This window comes from Manihot esculenta, chromosome 1 (genome assembly GCF_001659605.2).
Source record: "Manihot esculenta cultivar AM560-2 chromosome 1, M.esculenta_v8, whole genome shotgun sequence".
Lineage (NCBI taxonomy): Eukaryota > Viridiplantae > Streptophyta > Magnoliopsida > Malpighiales > Euphorbiaceae > Manihot > Manihot esculenta.
In genome coordinates, this window is record NC_035161.2 from 34,304,968 (window position 1) to 34,322,222 (window position 17,255).

The following is a 17,255-nucleotide window of genomic DNA, read 5'->3' on the forward strand; positions in this document are numbered from 1 at the left end:
TTATCCTACAGAGAGATTAGCGGTTAATACTTTAGCTTTTGCTGAAAGTTCACGTGAGTGTCCAACCAATCCAAGGTTATCCCTGCTGGAAAGAGGAGTAGCAAAAAAAAAATCTACCAAATATCTTATTTACCAGCCGATATTTTTCGCCCCTTTTAGGTCCCAATTGAGCATGATTAGAACAGCATTAAAAGGACGTACATCAGCGTGAAATGTCAAAAGTATAACTTAATATAGTCATAAAGGGAATTCCGTTGTGCTAGTCCCCTTCAGCATGTATCTCGTGGCTTTTTTTAACCATTGATGATTCCGTTTAGTGCTAATTTGCCAACCTTGCCCATAAACTAACCCATCTCAACATATCATCTTCTCCTGCAAATTGCCAGTCTCTGTGACAGGCTGTCTTTTCATTTGAAAGGGGGTAAAAAGTAAAGGCAACTTTCAAACTAAAGTGCAGTCCCTAATATAATAAATCCCCGTTGCTCTAGGTAAGATATGCAAATGTAAATCCAAGATACCAGAAATCAGTTACTTCAGCTGAGCTTTCTTCAGTCAATAAAAGTCCAACCTGAAAAGCACCCAACATGCGCACTGAATCATAAATATCATACACAGTTAGCAAACCCAGTAAAAGAAATCCAGCACCACGTCACTCGCTTGTAGCTAACACAGTGCATAGTCAGTTAATTTGACTATGCAAACAAAAACGAGCATAACGAATCTGTTCCATATGCAAAAGCAGCTAATATTTCCGCCATTAACAACACATGCTCAAGTTTTTCGCAATTGGCATCTCCAGTGTAACTGATCATGCACAAAACAACATGCATCCTTCCTCATCAAACCACTTCAGTTAAACAGAAGAACTTGGTGACATAACTTACAATTTCCACAAGCTCATCACTTTTGCCCTGGTTGAAGATTGAAGTTATCACTGCCATCTAAAATTATTGACTGGGTTTTGAGGGCTATAAAGATTATTAATCCATTTGACTGTCATACTGATTTCCGTTTTTATCAATCAAACGCATCTTCATCATCACTACCGCCACCAAACATCGTAGCCATTTTCATGGTCAGTTCTGCAGCCATTTCTCTCCTTTGAAAATCAGGCATAAACCTCAAGTTGTCGCGTATATTTCCAATCTCAGACATTAAGTGCTCTATATCCTCAAAGTCAAAAGGTGTGACCTCATTTATTTCAGTGTTCTTGCTAGGATCTGCTAGTTTGGGCACCACTCCCTTATTATCCTGCAACTCTACCATCGATGTTGAGGGCTGCAGCTTTTCATTGTCAAACTTTTCCCAATTATCTCCATCATGTTCTGTAATATGATTATTCTGATCAACAGGTCCTGCCATATCTGATGCAGAACTAGTACCATTTGCAGAGACCCATCCCCCATTTGTGTCGTCCAATGGTTCAGCTGAACCAACAGATAGAAGTTCATATTCAAATTCATAATCAGACTCTTCTTCTGATAACTCTGCAAAGCATGCGAAAAAATTTAGCAACCCATTTCATGATTTTGTTTAGCAACCCAATTGATGGATTAGAAAACAAACTAAAATATGTCATACAAAACCTTCTTTATCACGTAATGTTGGCACAGTTATGCTATTCCCAGATTTTAGGATCAATCCAGGCCACATATGAACAGAAAGCGCACCAAAGAGACGCTCAACTCCTTGTGAATCACCATCAGTTGATAAACCTGAAAGAACAGCCTTATTATCTTGTGGATACTAAAGTAAACAAGTATATCAATTATATATTGATTAAAATGCCTCTTATTTCCCATATCATAGCCTAACTCATACAAAGTCATATTCATTTTCTACAACTGTACATAAGATTAAAGATCTTACTAACTCTTGTTTCAAAGCACAATTCATCAGCTGGGCAAAATGTCTCTAATGACCTTTGTCTTCTTTAGAACTTGAACATGATTAATGGCCTTAGAGACTATAAAGCACTAACCAAAATATTTCTCATTCTAAATACAGATGTACACAAAGTTAGCCTTAACGATGATGTGATTTATTTCCATTTGTTAATTTTGAATATATTAGTCAAGTTGGAGGGAAAGAAACTATATTTATATGGTAGGGTAATTTCCAACTAAGTTCCTGAGCTTTACCAAAATCTACAAGTTAGTCCCTATTTAAATTTTGTGTAACAATTAAGTGCTTAAGTTGCAAGTCCTTTAAATAAATTGGACCTTTAGCCAAAAACAAGGCCAATTACCATTAATTAATTTTTTTTAATGAAAAAATTATTCTTCAAAGTTAAATGAAAGGAATTCATCAACTTCATCTAAAACCAAATAACAACAACAATGGGTGTCGAGTTTCCCAGCAGCACTAATCCCTGCAATCCTTCCAGGGTACCACCAAACAGAAAAATAACTTTTAAATATTTGATTTAAGGCGTTTTAGCAACTTTTATCTCTTTGATTTGGGATGAAGGTGGTGGGGTCCATTTGCTCACTGAGGAAAGTGCACCAGGGCATAAGTTTCTGGTTCCCCTCTTTATGAATGATTTTTAAGAAAACTTTATGCAAATTGGTGAGCATTTGTGCGCTATCTCCAAGCTAAAGGTAAAATATAGGTCTTACATTTGTCAAAATCAGCATTGGAGGCACAGGCTTCAATGTACTCGATGTTGTGCTCAGTGCACCACTCAAGACAAGACTTCCTGATCTCCATTGCAGGATCCTCACCACCCAAAAGACTACTTCCTTCAGTTTCAGAAATCCCAAACTCATAGAATTCTGAATGAGGATCAGCAGAATAATCTTCAAGTTTCTCCAGGCGTTTTCTGTATTCAGCATGAACTGGATGACCTGGAATGAGATCCACTTTGTTTCCAATGCATAATAATATTTCAAACCTCTGAATATCAGTACGAGATACCCAATTCTGAAGTGCAACGAGAGATGATAACTGCATATAATCAATCAAAAGAAGGACAGATTGTGTCAATTCATGCTGGAATGCAACTGATACTACTGCAGATTCAGAGCTAGCCCAAATGGTGAAGCATCCTCAATTAATAAAGCAACGTAAGTATCAATAAGAGGCTAACATCACTCAAGTCAACGACCATCACTAAGGCAGCCAGGCGGCTATAAACTGGGAGGGTCCGGATGGAGAATTTATCATGAAGATGAGCCATCCATACAGAAACGTCTGCTGTGTAATACTTTGTATTGATAGTCCAACTGATAAGGAAAGAAAAAGGAACACAAATTAGACTAGCCCAATCAAAAACTTAATTTGTGGACAGACAAGGCATAGTGGACACACCCATGCGAGAGTACTTCAAATGATGAATCAGAAGCATCTTCGAAATCCACAGACAGTAATCCTACAACCAGAGCACAATTTAAACTGCTAAAAGTTCCAGGATTTCTTACTCGTTGAGTAATTATATCACGATTTAGAACTCAAGTAAAACAAATAAAATAAATTGCAATGTGTTACACATTAACCATAATTCCCGATGATTCTTTTGGATTTAAGTCAGAAAAGCGAAGTTTATCACTTGAAAGCGTGCAACTAAAATGAAAGAAACATAATTTGAAGTGATAAAGACGTTATCAGAGCTGTCAATTAAAGGAGCTTCCTTTGGATATATCAAACTCGATCACTCGAAACAATCGAGAGAGAGGGGGGGAGTTACGGGAGAGAAGAGCGCGTTTGCCGACGTTGGAGGATCCGATCATGAAGATGCCGGGACGGTTCTCAAGAGCTGTGAGATCGGGCGATTCCATTTCTTCGCCCAATTGTTTATTTTTCCCCCAAATTTTTCTCAAATTGAACCGTAAAATCAAATGTAGATTTCGATTTCTGATATTTTCTAAACCCTAGGCTCCTGGTGGAAGAGTGAGAGAAACGTGGAAACGCAGCAGGGATCACCTCTGACCAGTCTCTAGCTGCGACTTCATCCTCCCACCAATCACATTTTGCCATATCACCATAATCCTTCGTTTGGAGTTCTTTTTCAGCAAGTCTTTTTCGGATGAATTAATAATAAGAAACAATTTTTTTATATTATATGGATAAATTATTACTAATTTGAAAAAAGAAAATATTTATTTTATTTTTTGTTTAATTAATTTAATATAAAATAATATATTTATTTTTATTTAAAAAAAATCTTAAAACAATTAAAATATGTTTAAATTAGTATACACAAAAATTATATCATCTTTGAAAGCATCACATAAAAACTATACATATTTTAAAACAATTTCAGTTTGTTTATATGGCAAAATTCATATGTGGTATTCATATAGTATAAACAAGAAATTGAAAAATAAAAAAACACCACATCAAATGTATATTATTAATTTTTTTTTTTCATTTCTTGTTTTTAAACTATGTTATTGTCATGTATTAGTTTTCAGATAAATGAAAAAAAAATATTATGAAGTATTTTTGTATAATATTTTAAAAAATAGAGATGGTAGGCTAATAAATTTAAATTGATAGACTAAACTGGTATCTAAAATTGAGATTAACAATTTCATCCATGTATTTTGATTGACATAACTTAAATTCCTTCATGCATTTAATTTCTATAATATTTTGGTTATTTCAAAGCTAATTCATAAACAATTTGATAGAAACTATACATTTTATAAAAAAAAAAATTAAATAAATTCTTACAAAATCGTTTATAATTTTAATTACTTTTAAAATAAATCCTTTTCAGTTAATAAATTGAATTTTCTCATTTTAAACAAATAATATTAACAAAAAAAAAATTGAATTGTTTCAAATTCTTAAGCGTAAGTTGGATAGAGTGATATGAAAGTTATGTCACAAACACTTGCCTAAACAATTAATTGTTAAAACTAAAAGATATATGTGTTATTTTTAATATAATTAAAGGATTAGATAATAATTTACCATTATTTTAAATTTTTTTTATAAATCTGAAAAAAAAAAAAAAAGTTTTGTTTTTCTCTCCACTACCAAAGCTGAAACTGGAATTCAATACGATACGACTCCACCAGCCTGTAAGCGCAAAGAGTTTAGACCCAGCATTAGAGACAGCCTCACCAATACATCACCATCGACTATGCCCGACAGTCAGGTCTTGCTTAAATCAGACGAACTCATATTCCCTGAGATTCCAATCGGGCTGACCTCGGATCAAAGCCAAGGCTACCTGAATCACCAGCCAACAGAATCCAAATAGGAACACAACCAGGGGATTCTAGTCTTCTTATGCAGCAGCGATGTCCTCCAGCAGTATGACAACAATGCGACGTATTCTAGTTCTAGAGACGATGTCGGCGTGCTTACCATTACCATTTATGAAAATCCTTCTCGCACCACAAAAAGTACAAAATCCTTCCAATTATCCAGAGGGTATTATCAGAGTACAAGGCATCAAAAAGGGTCTAAAACCGAGGGTCAAGTAAGCACTTGCAATTGTTACCGTCGCCGGAGAACGAAAGGCTTTCATTTCCAAATTGTCAGTCTCCTGAAATACAGGGTCGAGGATATTGCACATGTAGATCACGTTTCTTAATATGATTTTTCTTGGTCTTTACAGGATGTGCGAGAGCTTAGAGAGGTTCGTTTATCATATGCAACCCTTTCGTTTTCTTTAAAACCGCGTAGACATTCTTGAATAAAGTCTAAATTCATCTTGCCCTCTGGCAACAGTTGGTAATGTATATTTAGATGAAAGAAAGGAAAATAAGAAGAGAAAATAGTGATTAGAAAGAAGAAGAATTTTTTATTGATCTGTTTAGATATTAGATGACGATGTTGGAAGAAGAGTTTTTTTTAAATAGTAAAATTATAATTTTAACCTTAAACATACAAAAAAATGTATAATAAATACATAGATATATTTATAATTTAACAACTCTCCTCCCTCTTTCCCATTCCATCAATTCGAAGAGAAAATGGAAATAAATTATAAAATTTATTCCCTTTTCGACATCAAAATCAACATACCTAACAAAATACTCATTCTTCATAGTCTGCAAGAAATATTCATGTAACAGATAGGCCCGTGCTCATCCAACCCCATTAAATCTGATTTCAAGCATAGCATGAAATTGAATACCTATTACAGAACCAATCAATTTCAAAACTTGATCCTTTTTCAGTTCAGGATATAACATGTTATCACCAAATAATCAAACACATATAGAGAAATATTGATCTCTTCAGCATTATAAGATAACATCAGGTACCATTCATACCTTGCACAACAGAACAACATTAATGGCTTACACATAGCTGTCAATTAATGATTTCCTCATTTCTTCAACTATGGCACTAGGCTGAGCTTCCCTCAGCTTGAAAACACTCTCAATTACAGAGAGCTCAGTAGCTGTAGTATCTGACCCACAGAATGCTGTCCAGTCATTCACAGTCATGCCAGCAGCTATCACTTCACTGCCACGGTTTACAGTCCCAGCCACCAAAGGCACCTGAAGGAGGGTAGAAAGTTCATCCAGGTCTTCAATGGAGGTATGAGGATGAACCTGTTCCGACAAAGAGTTAAAGGATCAAAATGGTAAGCATGCTTAGTCACTCCACAGCAGATAAGTCAATCATCAGCTAAGGAAAGCAAATGAATTCTTACCAAGCCACCTCTATTAGACAAGGTACAGTAGCTGCCCACAAGAATATTACCAGCAATTGTCTGCCTAAAAACTTCTACACCAAGAACATCTGCAATCATTTCCTCTGTTTCCTATTGAAATAGCACATGATATGTACTTGTATTAGGATCTAGAAGATATTCACAGTAACCCGGAAAAAAAATGATAAAGGCAAAAATGCCATGACCATAAAACCAAGTACTCAAGCAATCTGGTAATTTCACACTCCATTCTTATAGGAATCCAACAAGCAACTTCCATTCTTGCCTCGGAAAACAATGGGGGAAAACTAAAGTGGTATTTGAAAAGTGGAAGCTTTGTCCATGAATATAGTTACTTATACTCGCTTTGCTTTTTCTAATCATACAAATAAATTTATCATTCCTCTACTCTTCATTCAAATGACATAGCTTGTAGCATCCTCAATTAACTCAAGATGCAGATGTGAGCAAACAATAACTTCTTTGAGTTGAACAAAATAAAATTACAAATAAAAATAAAAAAGAAAATACAATCAATGGATAACAGTTTTGCAAAAGTAATTTTCAGAGAAGGAAATAAACTCGATAATAAAAGAATAAAAGACATGCAAACAACTGCAGAAAGTAACCAAATCACATTTATTTGTTCATTGCCATCACAAACACAATCAACAGACAGGGAAAACTGAATCCATACCCTGTCAAGATCTGTATGTGTCAGAGCAACATGGTCATTGCAGGCTATACAATTTCCCAAGGCAGATAATCTCTCCTCAATGCGCTGAACCACAACATTATCAGGTAGACTGTTCCTCAAATGTTGAAGTTCTTCAATAACAAGAAGGGAAAAAGAAATATTAAAAATTTGCAGGTGAAAGAGGAAATAATATTAGATGGGAAATATAAATATTAACGTTAATGAGAAATGATATACAAAATCCAGATTTAATAATTTAATACTGTGACCATGAGCTCAAACAAAGAACAGGGTGAACTAAAATCTTTCCTTGATGTTCCACAAAAAATCTCAGAACACAGATTTCACATTTAATTCAAATTCTAAAAGAAAAATGGTTGAAGCCTCATGCTCAACCACACTAGGAATAACCCCACATTTAACAACAATCGGTTCATACTATGAGATAATGCTAACTATATATTTCAAATCAGAATACACATGCAATCATGATAGTGTTACCTTAATGTTTATTTTATAGGTTAATCACAGAAAATCTCAAGGATTATCCAGGCAGTGGTTTCATAATTAGCAATTTTGACCTTTTGCGGTTTGTTAAAAACTCTCAATTTCATCATAATATTTGTTTTGAATGTAACGAAACCATACTAGAAGTCGTGAGCAACTCAGATGATAATTTCAAGGATGCAAATGCTAACCTTGGTCGGTGGTGGTGTGGGGCAAGAGAAGCCCATTTTTGTTTCCTGCAGTGGAAGAGCCAAAAGAATAAAATGACAAGCTCTTTTAGAGCAATAGATAAAGTTGAAAACAATTACTCATAAGATGAAAAGAAAAGCATACCAGCGCAAAGACGGCCAATAATCCTAGTTCCCCCAATGGAAGTTTTAACTACAGGAATAACGTCCGCTAACTCAGCTTCGAATGTGCTTCATACAAAAAGAGCCAATAAATATTCAGTACTTTGAGAAAAAAAAAATCATAAGAGATGTTGGAAATGAAATAAAGGAGAAACCTATAGAAGCTTTCAGAGCCTCCAATGGCAACCAAGCAATAAGCATTGGTGAGCTTGGAAAATACTCCAACTTCACATGAGTTCTCAAACATAAGCCCTTCACACAATCAATACACAAAAATCAAACCCCATATATGATTCTTTACATCATCCAAAATACAAAAATTAAAAATAACAAGGCCAGGAAAAGGCACTTACTAGTCGCCATGATCGGAAGGAATCTGAGATAATCCTAACAATAAACAAACAGAGAAATAGGTAACTATTCAGCAAAGAACAAATTGGGCTTAATCCCAATAGAAGAACATTGAAGAACAAGAGAAATACCTCCTTGTCGGCTGTAGAGAGAGAGAGAAGGATAAGGGCTAGCGAGAACCTCCTTTGATTATGGTTGGAATAATAATTTACATAGATATTTTGCCGAATAGGGTTTTATAATCAGTTCATATCAAACGGAATTAGGTTATTTTTGGCGTCATCGTTATTGTGTTATTAACAAAAGCACTTATTAATTAATTAAAATATGAAAAATAAACATTAGAATTATGCTCCATTATTTTTTTAAAAAAAGGAAGTTTTTATTTTTTACATAAATTAAAATATTTCAGTTAATATAATTAAAAATAATAATTTTATATTATTTTTATTAATATATCTTTTATTAGTTTTAAAATTAATAACTTATTTTTAATGCATATTAAATAATAGTATTTATAACAAATCTTGTATTAAAATTTAATTTTATGGTCCTTATTTTTTTTTTTCTCCCGAAAAGACTTATGCTTGTTATATATTTGCAGTTTGGATAAGACTCGGATGGGGGCCGGTTCTGGACCATGGCTTTCGTTCCTTGGCTCCCAAGAGTCAAAGTGCAGAATCTTACTATGAAAAAGTTTTTATTTATAAATAATTTTTTTATCAGTAAAAAATTTGTATTTTAAAACTGCTAAACACAATAAAATTTATAATAAAAATTAAAGAAAAAAATAATAAAATAATTAATTCAGTAATAACAATATGTGCAAATAAAATTTAATAACTATATCAATAAAATTAATTTACGTGATATATATTTATAAGACAAATATGAGATACAGTGAATCAATTTTTCTATAGAAATCACTGATGCACGAATTTCCTCTCAAAACAGAATTGAGGGGAAATTGATTTTATTTTACCCATTCGCGAAAGGCAAAACAAAAATTACCAATAAACGATTATTTGTTAGGTGGGGTCCTTGAAGAAGACTCATAATGTTAGCCTGCTTTTGTGCACCAATGGCTTTATTTTTCTTGGACCCCAAGTGTCGGCGTGCCCAATTTTACGTTGAACAATAAAAATCCAATTAAAAAAAAGAAAAAATTATGTTTTTTTTAAATAGATACATGATATTAAAAGAGTAAAATATTTATTTTGATATATTTATTATCCTATTAAATTTGTAAGCGTAGAAAAATTTTGTTCTTAAAAATTGATTTTCTTATCAAATTAATATTATAATTTTGAAAAAACAAATTATAACGAATTATTATGTTGTCTAAAATTAATTGTTGAAATCCATATAAGCAAAAGTATGTGTATGACATACAAGGTAATTTAAGATTAAATTTAAATTTATTAATTTTATTATTACAATATTATTATTATATCAAATTATTATTGGTTAGATATAACACTCTAAAATTATTTAATAGTTTAAAAAATTTTCAAAAAGAAAAAGTAACTAGCCAATAAAATGTGTTCGTTTCGGGCCATCATTACACTCTATCTTCTAAAAATTTTAAAGATATGCATGACATTAGATTCATCATTAATAATAATAATAAATGCTGAGCAATTCTTGTATATAACAAGTATATATAGTTCGAGGTGTAATACATATGGTTTTATATGAATTTTATTATAATTTTATGCTATGAATATATAAATTCAATCTGATTATTTATTTTTTATAAATAAATGATAATTTATTTGTTGATTTTATTCCCTTCAAATAGATAATGGGATCCTTTAAATTAGAACTATTTTCTTATTTGGGGACTTTAAATATGGATTTACCAAAGTGAGATACTACTTATTAATTACCCTTTTATGTAAATCAATTCAAAATACTATTAATAGACCATGCTTCAGGTGAAAGAGGGAGGTGAGTTTGTTTTGCAGGAAAATCTATGATTGTTGCCCAGCGAAGATATTTTTCTTATATGCCACAGTTTAATTTGATAAATTCAGATCTTTTTCTTTCTTTTGTAAAATAGTAATATGAAAAATTATCTTTTGTTTGAATCAGGATCCGAAACTAATTACGTTGATTTTAATCAATTTTAGTCTGATTATCTTAAGTTTAAGCTAAATCAATTCCGAGTTTAAACTGAAAGCTTATCTATGCATGCCTGAGGGCCTCTTCAAAATTCGTCGCTTTTCTTTCTTTGTTTCTTGCCTGGTAAATAATAGAGCAGAGCAGATGAAAGTTGCGTAGAAAAGTCAAAAGAATGGCTTAAACGAGCAAAAGCATCAGCCCCAAAAACATATGCTGTAGAATCATTGCAAATGACTATGCCACAAGTCTCTACAGTCTTGAGTAGAAAGGTTCCCTACTTTTGACTTGCAAAACAGCGCTTAAATTTGCCTTAACTTGAGCAATTAGTTGCACTATCATTTGATTTGTTTCTCCAGTATCAAAACTATTGTCGTGTTACGAGCACTGCACCTTGTTACCTGGCTTTCATTTGGTTACTGTTAAATTATCTACTGTTAGGTCTTCAGATCATATATACATGTGCATGCACCCTTCTCGAGTTTCACATGTACTAATAGTATATACAAATACGATATAAAAATATGGACAACTGCATCTATTTTTCCATCTCAAATTAGGATTTCTCATTTTTCCTTTTATTTTCCGATGATTTTTTATATATATATATAAAAAATACAAATTTCTATTTGTCATTTGAGCGTCTGGGTTTTCTTGCGGGGGAGATGGGACTTCCAAAATAACTATCGTGGGTTTATGATGGCTTTTGCGGCGCTTATAACATCGAGGTTTTTGCCACTTGCCACTGATTGCAATTCCTTTTCCTAACAAATCAAATAGCAATGGCTAGTCCTATAGAAGAGGTTTAACCGTGAACTGACTAATCAGCGGTTTTTGTCTTCAAACAATGTCATTCTTACTTCGTACAATATTCTGCAACAAAATATGCTCTCAATGAGATGGTAACCCCTGTTTAACCCTTTAATGAAACACGAAAAAACTAAAACAAAAATGGATCCCATTTTCTTGAGGGAATATAAGATTCGAGCTGCATGGAAACAAAGAAAATAAATCAATAAATTAACAAAAACTCATTCTCCTTATTATATATATATATATCATAGAGGTTGGTGCAGCATAATAATTAACAAACGAAAAACTAATGATCAGCTTCTAGGCCATGTAATGTCATTGCTTACATCAATTGCTTTTTCATAGTTTGAATGAGCGGTGGAGAAAGTTACCCGTCTGCATGGGAAACTCCCACCTTCTGTATAGATAGAAAATATAATCACTAAATATTACGCAATTTCAACCATGAATAAGATGGAACCCAGAACAGATGCGAAATTCTATTCAATATAAATATCTGTGTAAAGGAAAGAGATTCTATTGAAGTGGTGAAAAAAGTCAAGTCAAACTTGATACAACATTGACGGACTCAAGGAACAATACATTCCTCCCTTCCCCCTTCTGCCGGTTGAATTATACACCTCATTACATTAAAGAACACATACAAATGGCGTAAAATTGAAACCAATTATATTATAAAAAAAGAAAAAAAGAAAAAAAAGTACATCTACAATTTAAGGAACAAGTGTAAGAGCCATGTTTTACAAACCGAGTCCCATTTCATGGAGAGATTTTTTCTGCACCGAGATTTCTGCTTTATAAACAGCTAAACCCTGTAAGAAACACAACATAATACAAAAATACATGAGCCTGCTGCAGCACGAGTTCATCAAAATTCGCCTTACTAATAGCTGCTACTTATTTCACTTCTGCTGACCAACCTCCACCTCCCCGCCCTTCTTTCATATAATCCAGCCTAACCATTGTCTAAACCCAGCTGACTGCAAAAAGCATGTAAAGACCTCAGCAAATTATTAGTGATTCTAACTATATTAAAAATCGGACAGGATTAAGATTATCTGGCAACTTACCCAACATAAAGGTCATGTCATATTCCATCAATTCAAGCTTTCACATAGTCCATGACTCCCATGTCATTGTGTTTCCTTTTGTTAGACCTCGAAAAGCAGCAGATCTGAGCCCAACTCTTCTTCTGCTTTATGGGCTGTGTTTTCACATTCCTCCTTTCAACAATCTCAGCCATGTATTGAACAACAGCCTGAGACATGACAAAGCAAACAAGGAAACAAATCAGCACTGATATGGAGTAAATCATATTCCACTTAAATATTGGTGGAGAGACTTTACCTGAGCACCTTTTTCAGCAATATGTCTTGGTGGCACCTCCAATGGATTTTCTTCTACACGTAGGATACGTAATCGGGTTAGCATCCTGAAAGAATCTGGAAGTACTCGTATCTGGTTATTGCTAATATCCAACTCTTCAAGATTCTCAAGGTTACCAATTGATCTTGGTAGGGACTGCAGATCAGCAAAATTGTTTCCTACATTTATCTTGATTAGCGAGGTAGCAAAACACAAGCTCTCAGGTACCGATTCAAGCTCATTGAAACTCACATCAAGCTCCTTCAAGTTCAATAGAGACGACATTGTTGTAGGTAGCTGCTTGATGTTGTTATAGCGCACAGACAGAACCTCCAAGGTTTCTATCTTTCCTACAGCTTCTGGAAGTGCCTTAAGCCTGTTATAATCAGCACGAAGCTCCCTTAGTGAAGAACATCGACCAATGGTATGTGGAATTTCTTCAATATTATTGGTCTCCACATTTAGTGTCTTCAAACTAATGAGTGAACCAATAGATTCAGGGAGCAAAGAGAGCTGATTTGAGCTCAAATCAAGTTCCTCGAGTCGTACCAATCTGCTAAATGTAGCTGGCAGAGATGATAACTGGTTAGCTCTCAGGTCCAAGAAGACTAGGCTAAGAAGATCTCCAATAGATTCTGGGAGTTGAGCAATTCTGTTAGAATGTAAGTCCAGCTTTGTCAAGGATGAAAGGCCTCCAATAGTAGATGGCAGCGCCACTATCCTGTTCTCAGACAAATCTAGAGAAACCAAGTTTGACAGCTTTCCTATTGAGTCAGGTACCCATTCAATCTGATCCATCAATTTGTTTTGGAGATTGAGATCTCTAGTGCCTTTCTTGGCAGAGACTTCAATTAAACTGGCAAGTTTTATTAAAGACAACTTGTCACCATCTTGACCTACCAATTTGTAGGATGGAACCATATCAGATTAAAACACCAACCGCACATGAATAACATAAACTCCGCAATGAAATCATCAGAGTATCTAATTCCATGTAATTCAAAAGAATCCCATCATGCTCATAAAGCAATTTGAACTATGTAAGAATGCAAAACAACATATATATATATTATGAGAAGCGGCAAATAAAGTATTGAAGAAATGAAGCACACCTGGAGTATTTAGGGTAATTTTTAGAGTTGAATCCACAATCTGGGGCATTGACGGAACACCGATTCCATCTGAATAAAATGATGACTTGGTCTTCTTTACATAACTATCATCCCGGGTAAACAATTCCGTAGTCCTCACAGGGTTTTGATCAGAATAATACAAGTTTGAGGAAGCAGTAATAGATGATTTGTCAACGGAAATTGGCGCACTAACCCTAGAGAAACCGCTGCTGGAAACTGTAGAAGCAGAGCCGTTAGCATAATTGGAGGAGGAAGAAGACGAAGGAGAAGAAGATGAAGAAGGCAAGCATTTAGAAGCTCTCTGGATATATTCATCAAACAGAGAGTGAACATTTTCGAGATCGAGCAATTTCAAAGCCTCCCTCTTTTGCTCCTTGCTCTGGAAATAAACCAAATTCTTCTGCATCTCCTGCAAGATGGTAAAGAACTCTTCGGGTACATCAAGGCTCTTAGTTTGCCTGGAAATGGATTCAATTCTAGCCTGTTCTTCTTTGTCAACGTTTATAATCAATGCCCTAGCGGCTTCCACCTCGTCCATCCCAGGTCTCGTCGGTAACGATCTGTGAATTCTCATGATCTCTTCCACAGCCTGATCGGTGGATCGAATACAAGACGCCGTATCCATATTCCCTTGTTTTGAAATTCCTCAATCAAGTAAAGAGCAGAGTATTCCAAAACCAAATTAATAGATAATTTGAAATCACTGTTTTTTTTTTCTGCAATAGAGCAACAAAGAGTAAGATAATCCAGCAGACCAACAAAAGTTAACCAAAGCTAAAATTAATTTTTTTTAAAAAGTGAGAATCTACTTCTACGAGTTTCTAGAATCCCAGTTACAAAGCAGATAGCATAGGATCCAAGAGTATCTTCACTAGACAACAATAATTACACAGAAAAGAACAAAAAAGGACGATATTGAAGAGAGAAAATATCAGCAGCAAAATTACAAATGAAAACACACAGTAAGAGCAATTAAGCAATCAGATTTCGAGGAACTAAATGAACTAACCTCTCTTGGTTTGCCTGATCTGGAAGTAGATGAATTTTGCATAAACCAAACAGAATCAGCCAAGGCTAATTAAAGAAAATAAACAGAAAATTGGGAGAGATAGATATAAGGACTAAGGTTTCAAGTAAGGTGATTAGGAAGTGAATAAGGAGATTGGCCTGAAATCCAGAGTCTCCTACAGCGTCTTCTTTGAAATCCACCTATTGCCATGATACTCTTTGCTGCTGCTGCTGCGTCTAGTTCTTCTCCTTCACTTTGGCGGATTCTGATCTTAATATATTTTCCTTTGCAAAGAAAATTTGACAAAAATAGAAAGAAAAAAATTTTGAAACTGATTATGACTGATCGGTTATCAAACGGAAAAGGATAGTTCTTCCTTCTCACCCTCCTCTGGTTTTATTCCGCTTTCCGTTTATATTTTTCCACATTTATCCCCACGTGGAATGGCGGAGAGCAGAGAGCATACAATTCGGTGGCGGCCAGGAGGGCAAAACGGTCAAAGGCAAATAAAAAGTGCCAGGGTGGATAAGGAGGTCTGTAGAAGCAAGAGTAAAAAGAGGCCGGTAAAATTAATTTCATTAAATTATATTTAAAAAATAATGATAAATTTACCTTTTTAATATATATTCAATAATGACATATTTGTAAAGATAATAAACAAAGTTACGTTTGAAAAAGAAAAGCAATATAAAATGTAAAGTAAATAAAAAATAGAATGAAATATATTTTTTTAGAAAATGAATAATGCTTTTTAAAGTGTCGATAACTTTATTTTTAATATATGTTAAAATATATTTTCAAACAAAATATATATGTTAAAATATAACTATATATTAATAATTAAATAAAAATATTTAAAAAAAAACTTACTTTTATTTAGATGGTGGAGAGAATTTTTTTAATGAAACTAATGTCTCAATCCAACTGTAACCAGTTGGCCCCGCTGGCCGTGCATCAAAACCACGCCATAACCGTTTTACGCTGAAATAGAAAACCGGAGTGAATTGAGAGTTTTTTTTTTTTTTTTTTTTTTTTAATGGAAGGTCAAATTCATTAATCGATAAGAAAAAATCGGTAATTGCTTTCTTGATGTTATTGAAAAATTAATTTTAATAAGATTATTTATTGCGTTAAAATTTAATAATTAAAATATTAAACTATAATTAAAATTTAGAAGTTTAAAGATTTTTCAAATACAAGTATTTTTAATAATAATTCAACAATTCCTATAAAAATAAGGGAAGGGAAAATTACCGAAAGACAATGTCATGTAATGTTTTTGTACTTGTGAGTTAAGACCTTTTGCCAACAACGAATAGGCTACTTCATGTTTGGTGATGGTGATAGTGAGAGATGAAAACTTGGATGCTTTCTTCGTTATCCATATTAAGAATCCTAGTTACGATTACTTTTATGTGACTATCATATATTTTATTTTATTAATTAAAAAAATATTTATTATATTAATTGATATTATTAATTAACCATTATTTATTATATTTTAATCAATAATATAACAATATAATGACCAATCAACCATTATTTATTATATTTTTAACCACTACTTATTATATATATATATGCATAAAACACTTTTGCTCTTTATTTATATAAATGGCAAAGTAACAATCTTGTAAATTTAATGACCAATTATTAGATTTAATTTTTAAAGTGCAAGTTTAATTTTGCTTGCGAAAAAAGTCAATTAAGTTTCGATTTAATTAATTATTTAATTAGCACGTGGGGAAGAGATGATTTTACGGAGATAATGTTTAAAGACAGAGCAGGAGTATAGGCTGTCAAAATGAAATATTGATCAATAATCCAATGAATTAATGCTAAAATTATTTGTCCAAAAAAAAAGCATGCATGAAGATACTTTCATAATAGGGCTGCGATTCCAAAATTGTGGGGCCATGGGAATGGGGAATGGGAATAACTTGAAACCGGCTGTTGGATTTCGGTGCTGGGGGTTGGTGTGCTGCACCTACCTCCTTGGATTTCTACCCATTGACCGAGGGCTGAGGCTGGCGCATCGTCTGTTGGATGCATTGGCAGGCGCGACCCTTCTCTTCTTGGTTGGTCAAGCTGAAACCCGTTTGTTTTTTTTTTTTATTTTTATTTTTTATCGGAGGCCAATAAAATTTCATTAACAAGATCAGGAGTACAAACCCAAACCAAATAGTAATATTCAAATACCTAAGCCTCGTCTGTTGACGGTTAATGGAATCTTCAATTCTCCCTTGAAACATCGACAACATGGGGAACACTATAACCGGTTGGGATGAGATTT

At 33.6% G+C, this 17,255-nt stretch overlaps 3 protein-coding genes across 4 annotated transcripts; all 3 read right to left on the reverse strand.

The window, feature by feature from the left end:
* Nucleotides 1–98: 98 nt before the first annotated feature.
* Nucleotides 99–3,976, reverse strand: LOC110610159. The gene is made up of 6 exons (XM_021750070.2): nucleotides 3,686–3,976; nucleotides 3,310–3,370; nucleotides 3,089–3,224; nucleotides 2,619–2,946; nucleotides 1,587–1,715; nucleotides 99–1,487 (listed from the first exon to the last, which is right to left on the reverse strand). Exons 1-6 carry the CDS (start codon nucleotides 3,774–3,776, stop codon nucleotides 1,018–1,020), a joined length of 1,215 nt encoding a protein of 404 aa, XP_021605762.1. The 5' UTR covers nucleotides 3,777–3,976; the 3' UTR covers nucleotides 99–1,017.
* Nucleotides 3,977–6,041: 2,065 nt separating this feature from the next.
* On the reverse strand, nucleotides 6,042–8,781 carry LOC110610427 (eukaryotic translation initiation factor 6-2). Of its 2 annotated transcripts, none has more exons than XM_021750455.2 (8): nucleotides 8,653–8,781; nucleotides 8,524–8,546; nucleotides 8,326–8,422; nucleotides 8,154–8,239; nucleotides 8,012–8,056; nucleotides 7,314–7,444; nucleotides 6,617–6,727; nucleotides 6,042–6,515 (listed from the first exon to the last, which is right to left on the reverse strand). In XM_021750455.2, exons 2-8 carry the CDS (start codon nucleotides 8,531–8,533, stop codon nucleotides 6,258–6,260), a joined length of 738 nt encoding a protein of 245 aa, XP_021606147.1. In that variant the 5' UTR covers nucleotides 8,534–8,546; nucleotides 8,653–8,781; the 3' UTR covers nucleotides 6,042–6,257. The 2 variants fall into 2 exon arrangements, with proteins under 2 accessions (XP_021606147.1, XP_021606071.1); XM_021750379.2 differs by having other exon boundaries at nucleotides 8,524–8,557; nucleotides 8,653–8,778.
* A 3,171-nt stretch (nucleotides 8,782–11,952) lies between these two features.
* Nucleotides 11,953–15,385, reverse strand: LOC110610560 (plant intracellular Ras-group-related LRR protein 4). The gene is made up of 5 exons (XM_021750576.2): nucleotides 14,963–15,385; nucleotides 13,933–14,669; nucleotides 12,803–13,716; nucleotides 12,526–12,713; nucleotides 11,953–12,435 (listed from the first exon to the last, which is right to left on the reverse strand). Exons 2-4 carry the CDS (start codon nucleotides 14,576–14,578, stop codon nucleotides 12,558–12,560), a joined length of 1,716 nt encoding a protein of 571 aa, XP_021606268.1. The 5' UTR covers nucleotides 14,579–14,669; nucleotides 14,963–15,385; the 3' UTR covers nucleotides 11,953–12,435; nucleotides 12,526–12,557.
* Nucleotides 15,386–17,255: the final 1,870 nt, after the last annotated feature.